This window comes from Anopheles merus, chromosome 2R (assembly GCF_017562075.2).
Source record: "Anopheles merus strain MAF chromosome 2R, AmerM5.1, whole genome shotgun sequence".
NCBI classification, from domain to species: Eukaryota; Metazoa; Arthropoda; class Insecta; order Diptera; family Culicidae; genus Anopheles; species Anopheles merus.
In genome coordinates, this window is record NC_054082.1 from 1,244,043 (window position 1) to 1,264,364 (window position 20,322).

At 50.3% G+C, this 20,322-nt stretch overlaps 3 protein-coding genes across 3 annotated transcripts; 2 read left to right on the forward strand and 1 right to left on the reverse strand.

Moving 5' to 3' along the window:
• Positions 1-1,511: 1,511 nt before the first annotated feature.
• Positions 1,512-16,707, reverse strand: LOC121588492 (nuclear cap-binding protein subunit 1). The gene is made up of 7 exons (XM_041906495.1): positions 16,493-16,707; positions 15,047-16,382; positions 14,851-14,954; positions 2,848-3,095; positions 2,532-2,775; positions 2,128-2,462; positions 1,512-1,988 (listed from the first exon to the last, which is right to left on the reverse strand). The coding sequence occupies exons 1-7, from the start codon at positions 16,536-16,538 to the stop codon at positions 1,875-1,877; spliced, it is 2,427 nt and encodes an 808-aa protein (XP_041762429.1). The 5' UTR covers positions 16,539-16,707; the 3' UTR covers positions 1,512-1,874.
• LOC121588491 (flocculation protein FLO11-like) lies at positions 6,499-14,824 on the forward strand. Its single transcript, XM_041906494.1, has 4 exons — positions 6,499-7,149; positions 8,317-8,540; positions 9,314-10,628; positions 11,370-14,824. Exons 1-4 carry the CDS (start codon positions 6,997-6,999, stop codon positions 14,313-14,315), a joined length of 4,638 nt encoding a protein of 1,545 aa, XP_041762428.1. The 5' UTR covers positions 6,499-6,996; the 3' UTR covers positions 14,316-14,824.
• A 285-nt stretch (positions 16,708-16,992) lies between the features above and the next one.
• Positions 16,993-18,342, forward strand: LOC121588337 (G kinase-anchoring protein 1-like). Its single transcript, XM_041906131.1, has 2 exons — positions 16,993-17,279; positions 17,347-18,342. The coding sequence occupies exons 1-2, from the start codon at positions 17,085-17,087 to the stop codon at positions 18,127-18,129; spliced, it is 978 nt and encodes a 325-aa protein (XP_041762065.1). The 5' UTR covers positions 16,993-17,084; the 3' UTR covers positions 18,130-18,342.
• Positions 18,343-20,322: the final 1,980 nt, after the last annotated feature.

Sequence of the window (20,322 nt, forward strand, 5' to 3'; positions counted from 1 at the left end):
CGTGAAGGGCTGTGCGACTGTGTGGGGTGTGACAAGTGTAGAAGACGCAAGGCAAACATAATGACGATTGAGGAGTACGACGACGAAATCGTGGAACGAACAGGTGATACTGTTACGAAACTAGAATATACTGAGGGCCTAGGATAATGTTCAGCTTTCTTTTATAGCCACCAATCCCCGTACTGCAGCAAGATAGACTATGCAAATGTACTATCCATACATTGGTTTAACCTCTAAGGTTTACCATGCGTTAGATGCTATACTGTTAAGTTATGGTATCTAGATTTTGGTATTGATTTGTAGACATTAAGATTGCCCAGCGAGAACCGCTTTTGTATTATATGTTTGCTTGCATCTCTAACTTATATCATATCCTACTTTCGAAAAGACAAGAAGCATGTATGGCTGTATGCAGTATTCGCATACAAAACACGGGCAAAAAGAAGCTTTTGACATTTGATGACGAAAAACCAGTCGGACGGAATTTGACTGAAAGTAATTCACAAGACACGCAACGTTTGGAATGAGGCAGGACAGGAATGTGGAATTGACACACACACAAGTTGAACGATAATGGAAATTAAATGAATCTACATTCTACACAGTAAACAGACACATGCACACATTCTGATACTATAATAATAAAAAAAGAGTTATCATTAATGCTGAGATCACATTGGTTGAGATCTCTAGTAGCAAAAAGAAAACCCTATACTTTTAGCTTCATCTAGTCAGTTCATTGAATGTTTCATCAGTTCTTGAAAGTAAACAAAAAAGAAATAATAAAGACAAGAGGCAAACAACAAAACAAATACTATGTACTCATACATACATACACATAAAGCAGCCGTACAGGCTGGACCCAACTAACCCGATTGGAGAAAAGAAATACTTAAGACCACTACAGATGAGCGATAACTAGATGGGCGTATCATATTTCGACTGCAAAGAAGCTACGACCCTTTTCGGCGTGATGTTTTTTTTAATGAAAATCCAATATGAAGGCGGGTCGTTTGGGAGGATTTCAACGTACATTAACAATGAAAGACAGCTTGAGGAACGTCGGACATGGACGGGATCGAAAAACGCGACCCAGACGAACTGTATTCTGCTGCTTACCAATACATCAATTGTACGAATAATATGCACCACTGTCATCTCAATGCGCAAAATAGGCACGCAGAAGAGCAGATTGCGGAAAACAATTTATTGCTTACGCGTCTGAAGAAAAATACGTCCGTTCTTTACGACAGAGAGAGAGAAAGAGAGATAGGAACATAACAGAGCATGAGAACGAGCAAAAGCTGAAGAATTTCCACATTACCAAACCAATTTAACGATACAAAAACAGAAAACAAAACAAAGAGACAAACAAAACTATTAACCTATTATTATGATGTATGGTGAAATCAATAAAAATGAATAAAATTCAATAAAAACTATAAAATCTACGACTATACCGTGATATTATCATTTCTCTGCAAAGAAAACGCTCCGGGCACACGTGTTGGTTTTCGTGAAATTGTCTATCCAGCATTCATTTACCCATGTGCTCATGCAGCTTGCGTTATAAGTCAGTGTCCGTATATTGATCCGCTGGTCATACAGCGGATTACGTAGGAGTTAAATGATTTAAATGATAATTACTAGTCCATTCCACGATCATTGTAGTATCTCCCACACACCCTCTCTCTCTCGCTCTCGTTGCCTCGCCTCGTGCGCACAGCACATTCCGACGCATGTTTTGCAAACAGTGATCATGATCGTGTCTTTTCTTTCACTATCGATCGATCGTCGTCACTGGACCGTGAACGAGTACCATCTATCAGAGAGAAATAACGCGCGCGATAATGGAGGCAATGCAGGCGCCGGACTTACGCTCGCAGCGCGGTGAACTGGTGAAACACATCCAGTATGTGCGGGTCGAGATCGGACGTAAATAGCAAGCTTTCCAATGTGCTGCTGTATTTCTGCACTTGCTCGTGGTGCTAAACGTAAAAAAAAAAAAACAATACCACGCATACAGCGGAGAGGAAAAAGTCATTAGGACAATGTGAACAACACCACCGAGCGAGCACAGTGTATCGCATTATCGTTAAGTTTTGTTACTCTGCAGTTAGCACTTACCATCATAAACACCTGCTGTAGCCGGCCAATGGTCCAGCGGTACCAGTCGGTGTCATAGTCCCGCCCGTCCGTGTCACACTTGACCAGGTGCTCGGACAGGATCATAATGAAGCGTTGAAAAATGATCAGAAACAGGCGCTTCTGGTCGACGTACGCTGCCTCCAGCTTTTCCTCCATCCGCTCCACCTGCTCTTCGGTCGGTTTTTCGCCCGATCCTTCCGTGTTTTTGCGACGCTTCTGAGCGTTGGGTGAAGCAGCGGCTTCGTCTTCCGATTCGCTCGAAGACGACTCTACTGTGCGGGCCAGCTTTTCTTTTGCTTCGTTCATTTCCCGACCTGTACACGACGAGGACGGAGAAATGTGAAAAATGGTGTCTTTCAACAAACATATCCGCATATACTTACTAAGCTTAGTGACGTGCTGATTCATCTTCTTGATCGTCAGATGCAGAATTTCCCACAAGTACATTTTGGTAAACTCTCCCACCATTTCCTTCGAGAACACCCACGTCGCGACGGCCGAACATTCGACAATCTGCACCTTGAGAAGCTTGTCAACGATAACGACCATCATCTGCTGATGATCTACCCACAGCTCGAACATGTTGTGTAGAATGCAGATCTGTGCTTCTTCCGTTTCCGCCAGTGCCTAGAGAGAGGGAGACAGAGAAAGTACATTAGAAAACCACCATTCCATTGAAAGCGCTAGGGCGAACATTACTTTAAACACGGCATGAAATTTAGAAATGGCAGCGAAGCTGTGCGAGAAGCTCTTGGAGCCCAGGTTCAGCAAGGTTTGAACAAATACATCGATTTTCAGTGGGTTGAAGGGCGCCTCGGCCATGTCGGTGTCGGACGCATCCCTTGAATTCGGCAAATCGTTCAGCTCGTTCAGCACATCCTCGGCGTTGCACTTTTGGCGAATGGCAACCACCAGCTTGTGGGCCGTTGCAGTCCCCGGGAGAGATGCTGAAAAGCAGAGGAAAATAGTGGAAAATATGAGTGGATGTAAACAATGTATGGGGACCTTTCGATGCATTTTACAATTCTATTACAATCGGCCGTGCAACACCTCAACACTTGCAAATAACTCTCCACTAATCGAAGCAGATGGTAAAAAATTACCAGAAAAATGTACGAAAGCTCCACCCAGCTGCGAGAGAAACGACAGCCCCAAACGCTCCAAACGCAGGCAAAACATCATGCACACATTCCGAACGTTGGTTAAACATCACTTTTACTACACGATCCAATGCGAAATTCCAGCACGATGCGCCAAAGCCCAGCCCAAAACATAATCGCTAGCCTGGCGCTTGACTTTTCTAAGTGCGATCCACGCCACCTTCCCCTCACATAGGGCCAAAAGGGGGAAGAGAGGATAGGAACCCTCGATGCACGCGAGCAATGCTTTTCTTTTCATTGCATCTGTTTCGCCCCAGGACCGCTTCCATCGCGCGGGGCATGATCTGTCCATCATGCCGGCGCACGTCTGCCTCTGATCAGCTGAGTGGAACTGCACACCCGTTGCGTTTGCATTGCCCGCGGAGAGCCGACAATGCATCGCCGGTGCATCTGCAGCCAATAACTGTCGATTAAAGAGTTTCGCCACTTTCTTTCAAACGAAGCAAGACTCAAGCCAACCAGCAGCAGCAGCAGCAGCAGCAGCAGCAGTTCGACAAACCACCACCCGTCTAGGCAGCTGATGCGCGGACGGCCTTGGTGAAAATTATCGACAACCCGTAAGTCGCTGGCCAGGGCAGAAACATTGCTCGCAGCGCAGAAGTACACATATCTCGCTAGAAAAGGATGGATTGCAATGCTAACAGCATGGCACAAACGATCAACAAAAAGAAGAGTCGTGCACAACTACAAATCGTGCAACTGATCGGCGTGAGGTGAGTTTTCACTCGCACTTGCATGCACTAACACGAAAAATTGTTTTTGAGAAATTAATCTAATTAATGGTATCATGGCAGATTAGGGCGGACTTTACGAAACGGGGAATGTGAGAAGATCCGCATCATCCGCCGCCGCATCTCGCATGACCATTGCACGTTAACGAACGTCCTTCAGGGTTGTTGCGCTCTATGTACACTTTTTATTAAATAATTCCACATTTACGATCGGATAACGATAACATACAAAGCGCTCCATTTATCAGGAAAATAAAAAATAATTTTGCGGAAGGAAAATTCGTTCTGCTTCAAAACAGGAACTTCGAGCGTTACTTTTAACGGGAAGTAATTATCTCATATTGACATAATGCACTTAAAAGCGGGAGCGAAACGCGACGCAACAGCAGAAGAACCTTCCTTTCTCCTTATGCAACATTATATGCACCATTGGTTTGATTCCTGACACACAAAAAGCAATCAAATACGGCCCTTCTAAAGTTTGCTAAACCACAACAGCGTTATTAGAGTTTACGGCGTACTGAACAGAGTGTTCCGGAAGGAAAGGCGATCGAAAGAAAGCAAGGAAGACAATATGCTGCACAGCTTTGCGGTTAGACATGTACAACGAGTTCTGCTAAAGAATGAAAATAGCTCAAATTTGCCCCAAAAAAAACCTAATGCAATAGAGCTACTTGTTCGAGGTGGTACAAAGAAGTTATGCTGGTTAGTAGCGAAACTGTTTCCATATGCTCACGTCGACCGAAATCGTACATCTAATCTAACACCTCTGCACGAACGACACTAACATGTCTGCAGTGACGAACTAAGTCATATTTTTAGAGGCTTTATGAGCGTCATGCACATCACCTGCGATCGCATTGTTTTGGCGCAATCTTTGTCTTCAGATCGGGTGGTCGCTCTGAACTCGGCACCACCACCCGCCCGACCGATCGACCCAGAAAACCATTGTGCTTCTTTTTAAGTGGCAAATTTGTATTCAAATGTTTCCGTTTCTTAATCCATTTCAATCTACCACCACGGAACGGACTGACATTGTTTTTACCTTGATCTGTCACTAGAATCGTTACAGGGGGCGCGGGTGTGGGCTTTGGGCAAATTGGGAGGAAAAACAATTGAACTTTTCCACGAGATCCGCGTTTCCGGGAAGTGGGAATCGGCCCAAAATGCCGAAATCAAAGCCAACAATCAGTCCCTGACAATAATGTCGGTGTGTACATTCGAAAAGTTCGCCGCTCGCCTCTCGTTTCCCAAAGCCGCAGTTGCCTGCGCTGCCCGAGGCCTTCTGCGCCAAGTACATTGGGGCGTACATTTGCACGAGTTCTTCAGCCGAATCGATATGCACACGAACGTGCATATCTAGTATCAAGGAATTACTTTCACTCAAGAAGAGATCCACCCTGAAAAGCGCTTTCCTTCCACGTCGATCGCACTATTGCACCACATTGACCGCTGATGGAAAACCCCTTTTTATGTTTCAATTATGACAAAATGCAGCCCTCATACGTAACCCAAGACTCAGACTCAACATTCGTCAACAACAAAAAAAGGCAATCTATTCCAACATAATTAAATTGTCTCTCTCTCTGCTAGACTCGCCGCGCGGGACCAACTTATGCAACTCTGCCCAATACCGAAAGAAGATGCTTCTTCGCACGTGTCTAGCGTCGTCCGTACACCGCCGAGAGTGCTTCTTTTGCATGCAGCTATGTGCTTAAATTTCCATTTTCAACATATTGCAAACGACGGCTCGATCTCTTTTGTCTAACACAAACCGTCAAACAAAAACTGGAATGTATGCAAAATGAGCAGCACAAAAAAGAGTTTACAACCACTTACACTCAACCCCCAGGGGTAAGATGAGCTGCTGTTCGTGCATTACAGTTTGTCACAGCAAGCACTAAACCCCCGAAAGGTGGTGCCGCGTTGGGGCACTTACGCTAAAAGTACGACGGAAGTGTGCTACGTTCGTCGTTAGAGCCGGCAAGGCAACAAACACTCTCCCTCCCTCTCTCCCTCTTGCGACATTTCCAGTCCATTAAGCCCCGTCGAATGATCGCACACGACCCACACATTACATTTTCGGCAACATTAATTGTTACCCACAAAAACGATCGGATCTTGGGATGCAAATACGATGCTGCGGCTAAGCATTACAGAAGCTGCGGGCAGAAAAGAGATGCAACACGGCCAGAGCGCAACCCACCGCTTAATCAACGGTCGATTTGGACTGTTTGTGAAGAGGTGTCGAAGACGAGTGACGTACCGGCCCTTAATGGAGGGGTGAGAAAAGCCCTCAACGCCTCCCGTCGGCGTCGGCACACGACGGAAAATGGAAATTAACGAACGAAACTGCGCCCGAGCGTTGAGTTTTCGCGCAAGAGAGGGGAGAGCAACCGTTGGCTGGGAAATGCAAACGCTGCGTTACGATGCAGGCGTCGGTTTGGAAGGGAGGGAGATCCGTCCATATCGCTCGCATCCACAGCGTGGCGGTGGATGGCCAGTTTTAATATGATTTTGAAAATATTACCCTTTTCAGTAGGCGCAAAACGCTCGTTCGAAACGGTTCACACATTGGTGCAAACAAGCTAACAGTAGTGTTGTTCGGTTTGGTGCGATATCGTCCGGTCGTCGATCGATCGATTAGGGCAAGTGCAGGCACAAAACGCATCGCTCCCCAACGGGCTACGGTGAACTGATACCGATAGATAGCCAAGATGTACGGTGAATAGTGCACAGCACGGGGACTAGTTTCCCTCCAGTGACAGAACACACACAGTGACAAACCCGAAACCATCGTGCGCGGTAGTGTTACGATACGATCGATACGTTGTGCGAGGATCAAAGCTCCCTAAAACAGTGCAACAAAGAAAGCGCCCATAGACAAAGAGAGGCTTTTGTTTTCCGCTTTAAAATAGAAACAATTCAACTGCTGCCACGTGTGTGTGTGTACGTGTATGTGTGGTCAATGTTCTGCACCCTCACGGCGCTCGTTCTGCAGCTGTACAAGACGAAAACTCAGCGAACGATCCATCACTGTCAGCGGCCAATCACGTTCCGCCATGGATTACATCGGACGTACAATGAACATTTGTTTAATTCTTTTCATGGTAAGACAAAACTCCCTCTAACTGATCTTGCAACATCGCATATCCCTCCGCGGTGGCGGTGCTGAGGGGTGGACTGTGCTTAGGAGGCAGGTTGGCAGCGGAGCAACGCGGCTTGTGTGCATACCAAACCAGCAGATTCTGAGCTCGGCAAAGAGACCGAAAAGCTTACGCGAGTTAAATGACAACGCCGTGTTTTGCATACCCCACGGTGACGAAGAACTGTGGGAAACGGTTCCCTTTTTTTTTGTTTGAGCTAAATTCAAATCAAGGCAATGCGACAAGCATGGAATGTGATTGCTCAAAGCCACAGCAAGGGAACTAACCCTCTTACTTGATTAAACCTTTTCCTGGAGATATGCAACAGGTACCTACAAAAAACAGAGAGTAAAGATCAATTCATCCGATTAGAATATGTTCTAAAAAAACCGATCAAACTTGCTAATGTCACCGATTTTCCACGCCTCCAACGAAACAATGCCTTCGGGTACCCGAAATGAGGTTGGCACAAATTAGCTCTCGATCTTCTCCTCACACCAGAACAGAGCCCTTGACACTAGCGACACTGTCATGGAACTGTAGAAGAAGCATTCGTTTCGTTCAGACTGCACATCTGACCCACCACCACCTGTGTCCGACCGCTGCAATCGTAATTTATTCATCAGCTTTAATGCTCTGTTGATGATTGCCGGCGCCCATCCGACTATCGCGTTCGTCCGCGCCAGGCAGGCAAGCTGGGTCAAACGCTTCGAAGGCCCGCCTTTCGGCTCGTGGTTTGTTTAATTACGAACGAACTGTAACCTCATTGAGCGGCGGGCATGAGAATTTTCTGAGCAGCTGTAAAAGAACGAGAGTTACTACTATTGTGCCGCGCTGGAAAACGACGTCAGCGGCGGGCGTACAGAGGCGCAGAGAAAACGCTACCGAGAACGGGAAGCTCTCAAGGCGATCGCGATGCAGATACACAAGCCGATATCGTCGCACCGTAACGAAGAGACTGACTTGCTCTTGAACAATCGCCAGCGCGTTCCGAAAAAAACGCTCATCAATCGTAAACAGTTAATAAATCACAGTCCATTTGTAGCATTAATCTTCAGCAGACCTTCCTTCAGGCTAGGATTGATCAGATCAACTTATCATTTGTTCGTTTTTCCTTCCCACACCACATAGATATCCATTACCGGCAGCCATTGCCAGTACTTCAGCAACCGTGATATCATTCTAACGCCCCACCAGCTGAAGACGCACCCGGGCAAGGTTCTTTACTATCGACCGCGTGAGCAGGTTCCGTCCGACGAGAAGCCCAACGCGACCGGCGGCAATGGTAACGCGGTGCCCTGGGAAGAAGTGTTAAAAGAAACCGTTTTCCTAGCGCTGAATGATAACAAGACGAGGTAAGTTAATGAAAAAAACCAAGATCGAAGCTACAGAACAGCCACGAAGCTGCACAAACACACACACAAACTTTACATTGCGACCCAATCATTTAGTTGTTCTTTGCGAACGCGTAGTTTCTCTTGCAATTAATTATGCCAAACTACAGAGAAGGCCTTTTTAAACGGCCCCTTTAAAGTTTCAAGGGGAAAAGAATAACAACAAACGGGGGAAAAGGGAGCTGTAATTGCTGCCGAAAGGAAAAGTGCGCCCGAAAAGAAAAGTCTAACGATACACAAACTACTGAAGTGCGAAGTGGCAGCATCGTTCCACGAGGCTGCACGCGCCAAACAGCATAGCAAAGCGGCAAGGCCAGCCCGAGCGCGCGTGCCACCGACTGGCGCCATGTCATGCGCGTACCTGCGGGGAGATAGTAGTGTATGTTTATGCAAAACAGAAGGCTTTCCTTACACAGCTGACGTCAAGGCGATTGGCGCAGTTGTACTTATTAAACCGTACAGATTAAGTGAGCATGAAATTACCGATTCAATTGGTAACGCGAAAACAAAAACGATAATCTCGACTGTTGTTTCAGGGGGAGGGGGGTATAGGGGATTTGGTGGTCATTACGGCTTCTTCCGGCTCCTACACTACATTGATCGTAATGACAATCGTAACGACATGCAGGAAGCAACATAAAAAACCCTTCCTTTTCCTACTATTCAATTGTTTGCTCTCTTTGTTTCATCTCTCTTTCCCTCGTTCCCTCTTTTCCGTACCCTCATCCAATTAGCCTTCAGCAACAATCTTCTGGAAGCACTGAAAATGCACCGCTCCTAGCGAACCGGCAGCAGAAGGCGATCTACAATGCACCGTACATCGGGTCAGTCGATCTGGCCGTTCCCCGCTTTGGTGACATCGTCGAGTTGGCGCACGGTCGCCTGGAGCAGGACGCCACCGCCGCCGACGATTCGTACTTTTTCGTCCAGCAGCAGGACGGTAAGCCGGAGGAGCCGCAGCGCAACGTGACCGCCCTGTGGAAGGTGGAACGGATTCGGCATCGTGACGATCAGCGCGGACATCGGTATGAGCTGAAGTTCACGGTGGCACAGCCGTCGAAACAGGCTACGACGACGGCCAGCGAATCGACCGCCACTCCGCTGGAAGGTGAACAGGAACAGGGAGGAGCAGCCGCAAGCAATCGCACCTACATCATCCGTGACGAGGACTACCCGCGGTACTTTGGACAGCTGATCAACTCCCCGAACGCCATTCCGATGCACCGGAAGAACGATCAGATGTTCGATCGTACCTTCTTCGACATGGTCCAATCGCAGGCTCCTCCCCATCCGCAGCCGCACCACCAGTTCGGTTCGTTCGCTCCGGCCACACGCTTCTACCGACCGGCCGTCGTGCAGCAGGCACAGCAAACCATGACCGTCGGGCAGTATTTGCTGCAATCGCTGCTGTCCGGTGGCGAGGCGCCCAAGTATCACCACCATCATCATCACTTTGTCCCCGGCAAGATGGCGGCCAGCCCCGCGTACTACGGAGGGCTAGCGGCGGCCACGAGCAATCGCATCAAGTTCCCCGATTCCTTTACCGGCTCCAGCCACTCGGTGCCCAAGTTCTACCAGCACATCCACTTCCAGCGTCCCTCGATCGCTCCCCTAGCACCGACGGCCCTTCCGGGCAGCTATCTGTTCCACCATCCGAAGGACTCGCATGCCCCGGCCCCGAGCAACATCCATCACGACTACACCAAGCTGGTCGATCTGCGCGGTGCGACGACAGCGACGGGGCACGATTCCGTCGAGGCGAAGCCTACAACCACCGTCAAAGCGAATGCCGCCCAGCAGCAGAAGCACTCGTCGCCTTCGCCGAACCTGATACAGCAATCGTTCCAGGCTCAGAAGACGTCGCCCAAGCCCCAGCAGTTCCCTACGCAGCAGCAGCAGCAGCAGTTCCACCAGCAGGTGGCAACGATTTCCACTGCAACCGGACCGCAGCAGCAGCAGCAGCAGCAGCAAACGGGCTCGGGACAGGCTCCGAACGGCCCTACCGCACAACAGTTCCCACCGCAACAGCACCTCCTCTACCGGCCACAGGTATCGCCCCAACAACAGCAACAGCAACCCATTCTGATTCATCCCCACGCTCACCCGCAACTCGGAGGGCCTCCTGGCTTCTTCCCACCCTCGCATGTCATCCAATCGATCCCCTTCTACAATCCCCAAGGCCAGATGGTGGTCAACCACATCCCGGTCATGTCCAACCACCACATGTTCCAGATGTCCCCGCCGCAACCGATCGCCATACCGGTGCACGTACAGCTGATCCCTCCCGTACCGCCCCAGAACCATCTGTACGCTGCCCAGCAGCAGCAGCAGCAGCAGCAGCAGCAAGCACCGCTTCATCCGCATCAGCCGCAGGATGGTCTTCAAGCCATCCCGGTGCGTATCATGCAACCCATCCCGAATCCCGTCCACCTCTACTCGCCCGTCAATCCCTTCCTGCCGCCGCTGCAAGCCCAGCAGCAGCAATCGTTCCACCATCACCACCACAGCCCGCATCACCCGATCGTCACTGTGACGCCCAAGACAACCTCCTCCTCATCCTCCTCCCCTACCACCACAAACTACCAGCACCACCAGCATCATCCTCATCCGGCTTCCCACGGCCACCATGCGGGCAACCACACCCAGGTCGCGTCCACCGCAGGCCAACCTTCCCCCACGTCCCAGTATCATCCGCATTCGCATCCGCATCCGCATCATAGCTCTCACTCGTTTAATGCCATTCCCACTGTTTTCAAGTTCACCAGTTCTAATGCGATCCCACACCCACAGAAGACGACGACGCTCGGCGGAGGGCCCACGTCCTCGTCCTCCCCAACGGTGACCGCGCAGCATCATCGCTACAACACGCCGAACGTGCAGCTGAGCGGCCCCTCGATTAGCCCTACGCCCGCCCACCGCCACCGGTACTCCACCGCCAGCGGAGGAGCGACGGGTGCCGGCGGCACCAGATCGTCCCCATCATCGTCCTCCTCCTCCTCCCCCTCCTCCTCCTCCTCCTCCTCCGCTAGCTCACCGTCACCGACCTCGGCCACGCGCTCCAGCTCCCGCTACACGTCCGCGGTCGGTCAGGTCAGTGGTCCGACGGTCAGCTCGACCGTGGCCAACCATCGCTACGCACCCCTGCCAACGGTCCCGGCTTCGCCCGCTGGTCTACGGGAGAAATTCACCGCTGCGGCGTTCCAACCATCCGCCAGCGAGTCCAAGCAGACAACCCGCAAGCTGGAATCGCCGACGTCCAAGGTCAACAACAACAACAACAACAACAACCAGGCCGGAGTCACCGATACCGTCGGAAGCCCGTCCAATGCCGTTTCACCCAAATATGAATCATTTGGTGTCGAGAACGCCGTCACGCCAACGCCACCCGCCGAATCCTTGCTCTCTGCCGCCACGCCCACCGCCAGCAGCTTGTCACAGATTCACCACTCCCCCACCGCTTCGCCCGCTTCCCGCACCACCCTCGCCGGAGGTCCCGGTGCCTTCAGCTACAGCAACTTTGTCGACGCCTCGGGTGCCGTCAGTGTCACCGCGAAGCTAACCTCCGAGCAGACGTCCTCCTCACCGCACCACCGCACTAGCAGCAGCAGCAGCAGCAGCGCCAGTACGGCATCGCTTGCGTCTTCTTCTTCCGGCTCTTCTGCAGGTTCGCCTTCTCCCACTACGCCCATTTCCATCACCACGCAGGCCACCTACGTGGCGCCGCCCAAGTCCTACATCCAGCAGCTAGGCCCCACGATCGGTGTGAAGTATCCGCCCGCCTTCAAGAGCATGCCCTCGGTGACGATCCTGCCGCCACAGATTGAGACCCCCATCGCGTCCACCCTCAAGACCTACCAGTATCTGAACCACCACGACACGTACGACTTCATTCCTTCGCGCGTCGTCGAGCTGGCGCACGTCAAAAAGATGAACGGTCAAAAGCACGGTAAGCGCACCAAGACACAGAAGGGACAGAAGAAGCCCAACGGTCCAATGGCTGGTCCGGCAGGAGCGGGAATGGGTCCCAATGGTAACCACCATCATCACGTTACGGTCACGAGCAGCAAGCCGCTGCGCTTCTACCCCGGAGATGGACCGGAATACGCCACGCACCGTCCCGAAGCTCAGCTCAGCGTTCAGCTGCCTCCGCCGGAGAAGGATTACGCCATGACCTATTACGGAACGCCCAAGCACAACCAGAAAGTGCAGCGACCCAAGAACTTTGTCACACCGCTGCATTCCTACCAGGGCACCTCGACTACACCGATTCCGCCGCCGTCTGCCGTGACCGTCCCATCATCTTCGGCTCCTTCGGTAGTGTCTTCAGTGTCCTCGCCAGCCCCTGCAAGCGCTAGCACCACTTCCGCACCACCGCAACAGGTGACGGCACAGGGAGGCCGGAACGTAACCGTCTCGACGTTCCGTTCGGCCACTGCTTCCAGCACGGCCCATTACTACAAGAACCGGAACGAAAAGTCGGACGATCTGACCACCATGGGCATCACCACGATGCGGCCCCGCATGATGCTCAAAACCATCTACCGCCAGTTCCCGGGATCGTTCGTGTCGACCTCGACGTCTACGTCCACGGAAAAGCCCGTCCAGAAGTGGGTACCGAAGCGACCGAGAACCAGCAGCAAATCGACGAGCGGTGAGTTTTCCACGTCCACGCTTCCCTCTTCCTCGCTGCCGGTCAGTGGTGAACAGGCGGTTGCATCGTCCGAACGCGCGATTGACGTAGTCACTAAAACTCCAGTCGTGCCTGTCGTGCGGTCCAACCTCGATCAGCAGATGCAGCGCGTCCGTGCATCGAGAGGACGCAGCCGATACACGTACCGCAGAATTCCGTCCGGCAATCCGCCACCGATCCCGACCGGTCAGCAGCAGCAGCAGCACCTAACTGGCAGCAGCATGCGGACGAGCCGCATGCGAAACAGCAACTTCAGCACCTCGACCACCACCATCAAGCCCATCCCCAGTGTAACCTCTTCCGTGTTTGACAGCAACCGCATCGATGGCCGCTCGTTCGAACAGCAGGAACGCAAGGCCGAAGAAATGGTCATGACGACGGCCACGGCCAAGAATGAGTCGAATGAAAAAATCAAACGCGACACCAGTGAAGCCACGGACGACAACAAGGAAGAGACCGATCGTACGACGGTAGCCGTAGCGGAGCAGCTCGTCGCCCAGCAGGCCGAACACAAGCAGGACGCGCTGGAGGTGACGGAGCCGGAAAAGGAGTTCGTTATGGTGAAGGCCAACATTTCGCCTCCGATTGCCACGAACCAATCGAATATTGTACTCTTCGAGGCCAGTGATGCCGTGTCGTTCGATGCAAGTAGCGGCCCTGCCGCTGTGGAAAGCTCGGGACGATCGATTGGTTCGGCTTTCGATGATCTCACGATGTCCATCATCAACCACGCGAAAGCGATCGTAAATCAGACGGAAAAGCCCGCCGACCCGGCACAGGAAGAGCTGAGCGCTACGGAGCCAACCGTCGCACCCGCCGTTGCAAGTGGCAAATCGATCGAAAGCAACGAGATCGCTCATAAGGACGAGTACGAGCCGGAAACGACGGTTGAGGTGACGACGGCCGCGGCCGGTAGCACCAGCTCCCCAGTTACGGAAAGCACCGTCAGTGAAACGATAGGCACCACCTTTGAGGATGGCGTCGAAGGTGCTACTGCCGATGATTTTGGGGCAAGCCAAACGACAGTGGCTGTCGATGTTGCTTAAAGTCTGTAGTCATACATTGAACGCACGATGATCATGCCACGTTCATGCAGAGCGGAAAATGACCATTCCCTCAATTCCATCCACTGAACCACTCATCCATTCCCCCGTACGACACGTTCATCTGAATCATCCGAATTGATCTGCATGTAGTTTTAAACGCTCTACTCCCACCGCGTGCTCACTGGGAGATGTTAAATTATTCTAACATTAATATATTATTTATCAAAACTGTGACAAGACAGAGGCCAGGGAGGGCAGAAACGAACCAACAGCATCCATACGAAAGGTGTATGGGTATAGCAGGACAAAGTGAATGCAAAAGCGAAGCCAAAACCAACAACGAACACACCCCCAAACCGAACGATCCAACCGAAACGAACGGTACCCAGCTGGCCCGCTGAACGGAGCAGGATGCGGGGACACAGCGTTCGAGTCGTAGGATACAATTTTGTTATTTTGTTTTTGTCAAAATAAAGATAATTATAGTGTAAAGTGTATAGAAGTGTGGATTTCCCTTTGTGCGGGGAGGACTTACCTGCACCCTCCATCGAGTACTTGTAGTGCGGGACGGGTGGTTTTGGGATGAGCTTCGCATAACCTTCCGGCATCATTTCCTTGAATCGATCATGGTAAGAGAATCTAAAGGGGGGGGGGGGGGGGGGGGGGGGGGGGGGGAATTAGTATAATTAACACGGGTAAGTATCGCACAGGCAAGAAGTATCTCGACCTACCTCAAGCACTTGAGCAACACCTCCTGTATGAACTTCGGTCGAGGATGCTCGTTTTCCAGCAGCAGACAGCTGTCCCAATCATCCCAGGACCAGCGGAACTGGAAGTTGCTCAGATGGTACGAGAACCAGTTCACAAACCGATCGAAGCACGACGTGTTCATGGAATCGATACGCATGAACAGAATCTCCGTGGCCTGGGCCAGCACCTGGGGCATCTTCGACGGTTGCTGCTTGCACAGCTCGATCAGTATCGAACCGTAGCAAATCTCGAGGTAGCGCGGCGTAGGCATGTGAAACAGCTCGGCAAAGATCACCTCCACGATACAGTACTCCAGCGGGATTTTGTCCTTGTACGGCAGCATCAGCAGATGGATGGCGCAGTCCTTCCGCTCCCAGCGATGCATTTCGATGATCGAGTGCAGATGCTCCTCGATCAGGAAGCGTTCGATGGAGTGCGCCCCGGGCAGGATGGGACCGGGCGGACAGTCCGTGTAGTCGAACATGCGATACACCACCCACGGCATCGGATACTCGAACGAGTCCTGGTGCGGTGGCGGATGAATCACGGGGATGTTGTGTTGCAGCGCCTCGCACAGCACCGAATCGAACGCCAGGTACGGGCGCGGGATGTGCTTTTCCGTCCAGTTGTCCTGCCGCAGCTTGCGAATCTGCGCCCACAGACAGTCGAGATACTCTTCCTGCGGGTGTGGCGCATCCACCGACCAGACGCGCAGCGCATTGTGATGCTTCTTGGTGCGCTTGTTGAGAAACACCTCGATCCGCACCAGCAAGTTCTCCAGTGCCGATTCCTTCTTCTCGTACAGCTCCCGCCCAACCCACGGCAGGGTGGAAAGCACCGCAAACACGTACCAATCCCGGCGCACCTGCGGCACGTTGTCTTCGTTCGCCGCATCGACCATGCTGTCCAGCAGCTGCAGCAGCGAGTTCGTGGAAATCACGTGGCAGTTCACCAGATCGGCCAGAAAGCGCAACGCATACCGGGCGGCATCCCACTGGCACTGCTTTAGGCTGTCCTTAAACGTCTTCACCATGTACTCCACGAACTCGCCGCCGAAGTTGTAGTTCTTGGCGTTCATCAGCCCCACCATTGTCGAGTATATGGTGCACTTTTCCGGCATTTTGATCGGACAGTCCGAGAGGATGCGCAGAATTTTGCTCCGAAAGTTGCCCAGATCGGACTCCAGCACCGACACCAACCCTTCCAGATTCGACTCCAGGGAGGAGGTACTGTTTTCACCGACACGCAGGATCAGCGTTTCCAGCCGCTCCTCCATTTCCTGGTTTTCGGACACCCTGCGCCGCTTCTTGTTGCGCTCTGTTGGGGAGACATAAACGTGAAATATTATTCACCGACTACCGCTGGCACCACCGCTCGCGATACGTTGGTTTTGTAGGTTAGCCAACAAACGCCCGCTAAATCCGTACCTCCGTAAAAGTCTCCATCATCTTCGTACGCTCGTCTCCGGTTCATCGTGATTCCTTTACACTGGGCGCTAACAGGTGAGCTGTTTACAAATGTAGAACTTTAGCTCCGAATTATTTGTGTTAAACCCAAACACTTAACGCGGTGAAATCTACAAGTTTTTGGACGCACCAAGTTTACGAAAATTGGACGCAAGAACTGGCGAATAAAAAACTCCGCAAACGCCAATTGCCGAAGCGTCAACAATGTCAAACGGAGAGTTGCGTCTATAACCCTCGGGCCAGTACTTCGTTCGATACAATGCCAAGGTTTATACATACACAACACGCACAAATTCGATAAAATAGTTGAGAAAATCATTTTACAAGAAAAGAAAATAATGAAAAGGATTTAAAACAGCGGCAAATTGCAGAATATTGATCATACAAATCAGAGAAATGTTAATTTTCCATTTCTTCGTTAAATGTATACACCTTACCGCCTATGCTGGCTGTCATTGAGCTCGTAATAAACAAACAAACCCGCCCGCAGGGATATTGTTTTCCACAATTTTCATCGTTTTTTCATTATTTCTAAAGATAGTGTGGAATCGCAATGTTTACGGTTGTTCCCTCGAGATTTTCGGGTCTAAAAATCGAAGACGACGATGATGGATTTCGAAAACCAAAGCAAAAATCTAGATCCAATGCAAACTCCAAGCCCAAGACGACGACGACCACTACGCCGCCCGTGAAAACAGCTGCAGCTCCTCCACCACAATCTCAACCGCAAGCAAAGAAACCTAAACCAGTGAGTGTTTAATTGTGCATTTCCATAAAAGGTTTTTCGTTAAATATTTCATTTCTTTTTGTTTCAGAAATCACAGAAAAACAAAAACTCCAGCGACGCAGTACAGAAGGAGCAGTGGTCCAAATGGCAGGAAAAGGATACGGAGCTGGTGGAGAAATCGTACATGAATGATCTGGAACAGGCACTGCTGCTATCGAAGCTCGATTTCGAGGCCAACAAAACCAAGTACAATCAGCAGGAAAAGGAATCCAAGGCTGCGAAGGACAAGAAACCCAAAACACTGTCCCTGCAAGAGTTCCAAGAGAAGGTCAGCAAGGAGTTGAATGAAAAGCAGCAGCAAAGAAAGCGCCAACAAGAGGAGGCAGAATACAACCGCAACTACACCTTCTTCGAACAGATCGATCTCGAAACGAAGCAAATCCTCAACAAAGAGCAGCTGAAAACGTTGCTGCAGCAAAACAATGCCAATTCTGCGAAAGCTAGGGAATCGAAAGGCAAAACAGATGACCTTCCGGCAGTCGAACAGCCTGCCAGTGAGTTGGATTTGCTTAAAGAGGAAAATGCCACCCTAAAGGAAGAGATCACGGTTCTGCGCGATCGGTACAAGAAGGTGGTGGCAATGCTCAAGAATGGAGAAATGAAAGAGAAAACCGAACTGATGATAGAGATTGAGAAGCTGCGCAAGGTGCAGGAGGACATGACCGCCGAGATGACCGCCCTGTACGGTCAGCTAGAGCAGGCCAAGTCCAGAACGAACCAGGAATCGAAGGGCAAAGAAAAGCTAGCAAGTCGCCGCTCGGTACGGTTTGATGCTGCTTCTGAAGTGCAGCCCGAAAGTGGCACCAATTAGAACCAATTCTCATTCCAGCATTAAACACTTTGAGTGCAGTATTGAAGCACATTTCCCAGACGATCTCATTTCTCAACGTAATGGCTGTAGATATAAGAATCTAAATTGACAGAGTGTTTCAGTAGCATAAATTTCGTTCCAATAGCTTTAGTACATTGCATTACATTGTCTTTTTTCCAGGGAAAGTAAATAAAACGAAACGAATGAAAAGCATATTGAACACACCGGAAGCGGATTTTATTGCATATCACGTGACATCGTTCATAGCAGCTGCTACCGATAGCGATACAAGCCGGAGGAACCTTACCTATCACAATCACAGCACAATATTATGTTGGTCCTCCACACCTGTCCTTCGGTTCGGCCTCGTATCGGGGTTGTTTACCGTCTTCGCACGAATCGTCTTTTATTATCCCGATTCAGATTTCACCGCATATGCTAACGGAACAGAAACTCTCATGCCTTCCCCATGCCTTTGTGCAAAACCATACGCCCTGGAGTGGTGAGAATGGAAACAGATTTCCCAATGCGCAAAGAATGATAACAAAAAACAGCAAAAAAAAGTGAAGATAAACTCAACAAATCCGCAAGCAGTCGTTCCTATCTTTGCATGCAAAAAGAAAAACACATGAAAAAACACACTCTCACACACACCCCATACACCTCCCCTGGCAGTGGGTGGAAAATGAGTGAAAATCTGTTGCTAGGCTTTAGACGAGAGGGGATTATTTCAATTCATATAGTGAACACATCCTCCCACCATCACCACCTACACCACCCCTTTTTGAACAGAACTGGAAAAGGAAAGGGAAGCGAAGGGAGCTGTTCCATAACCCCTGCTTTCCCCTTCTATCACTAGCCGCAGTTTCCCCGTTTGTGTCAGTGAGGGGGGAGCGAAGTTGTCTCAACAATTGAAAACAGATGAAACCCGTAAGCCGGTAACGGTCGGTGGGGAGTGGGGTGGGGTGGGGAACGGAATGGGAAAGAGGTTTTGCTGTTCGTATTCTTTTCCGGCCTTGTGGAAAACCCTGTAACGCTTCCGCACAGATTCAAACCGCGTGGACGAAACACGTGGTGAAGCACGGAGACAATGCATGGCAGCTTCCGTGGATATCGTGGAAATGTTTACCAAAAGGGGTTGGGTGGGTGGGAGGACTCTGGCGATGGGAAGGATAAAAAGGATATTGGTGGTGGAGTTTTTCTTTTTTTGCTGCTTCGCTTAGTGGGATGAAATATCTCGCGATGCAAAACCACACACACACACACACACACACACACTCGTCCACCTACCTTCACAGAGTCCCCCTTCCCCATTGGTGGTGGTGGTGGTGGAGAGCTTATTTTGCGTACGCTTTTATCCCGATTCTATTCCATTAGCGATGCGTTTGTTTGATTTAATCCTTCTCGTACGTGTTTTTGTGTGTGTGTGTGTGTGTGTGTGTGTCGATGGGAAACGCGATGGAAAACTCTAACTGGAAAAAAAAATTCGTTATTTGCATTCAAGTGCGTTGAATGATACAGAGAGTTTGCAGTGCTTTTTTACCGCTTTTTCTTGCTTTTTCACGTGAGAAAATCGATACCTCAACCGGCAGTGTGAGCGTGTGGAGTTTCAACTTTTTCTAATGATGGTAACTGATCGATGGTTATATTCCGTTTGAAATGAATCCGATAACCAGGTACAAAGCAGGTGAAAAACTGAACCCACACACACGGATTGTATGATTTATGATGAAAATTGTGTGCTGCTCATTGTCCACAACCGCCGCAGATGACAATATCGAGGACGCTTTCTCGTCCCATTATATTCCCAACAATATTCTGCTCTGCTAACGAGCTGCTTAGTCTGATTGCGCGGCAGTGAAGGTAAGTGAAAAAGAATTATCTCCTTGCAGCATAATCGTCACCACCTACCTGCCTGGTCGTGTCCTTTCCTTTCGCTCCCTTTATTGACGGTCTCAGATAAATGAGGTTTTTTTTGCTGTTGTTCATCTTCCCTCCTTCGAGCGAAGAGCATCTTTTAACGAGTCTTTTTCATCCGATTTTCCTTCGCTGTTGATTTTTCGTGGACAAAGTTTCCACCCAGCAGCGACGAAAGGTGGTGGTTTGCTGATTTGCCATCAATAATCGGAAGATCCCTTGGAGTCCCTGCGACGGGAGGAATCAATTTCAATCAAGTAATTTAAATTAATGGAA

Bases quoted from the DNA above. Each gene is read 5' to 3' on its own strand.
- LOC121588491 (XM_041906494.1), top strand. From the start codon at position 6,997: ATGTGTGGTCAATGTTCTGCACCCTCACGGCGCTCGTTCTGCAGCTGT. The intron at 7,150-8,316 runs GTAAGACAAAAC...CACACCACATAG, and splicing joins TTTGTTTAATTCTTTTCATG to ATATCCATTACCGGCAGCCA. The intron at 8,541-9,313 runs GTAAGTTAATGA...TCATCCAATTAG, and splicing joins CTGAATGATAACAAGACGAG to CCTTCAGCAACAATCTTCTG.
- LOC121588492 (XM_041906495.1), bottom strand. From the start codon at position 16,538: ATGAACCGGAGACGAGCGTACGAAGATGATGGAGACTTTTACGGAG. The intron at 3,096-14,850 runs GTAAGTCCTCCC...TCTGCTTTTCAG, and splicing joins GTACTCGATGGAGGGTGCAG to CATCTCTCCCGGGGACTGCA. The intron at 1,989-2,127 runs GTAAGTGCTAAC...TTTTACGTTTAG, and splicing joins TACAGCAGGTGTTTATGATG to CACCACGAGCAAGTGCAGAA.
- LOC121588337 (XM_041906131.1), top strand. From the start codon at position 17,085: ATGTTTACGGTTGTTCCCTCGAGATTTTCGGGTCTAAAAATCGAAGAC. The intron at 17,280-17,346 runs GTGAGTGTTTAA...TTTTTGTTTCAG, and splicing joins AAGCAAAGAAACCTAAACCA to AAATCACAGAAAAACAAAAA.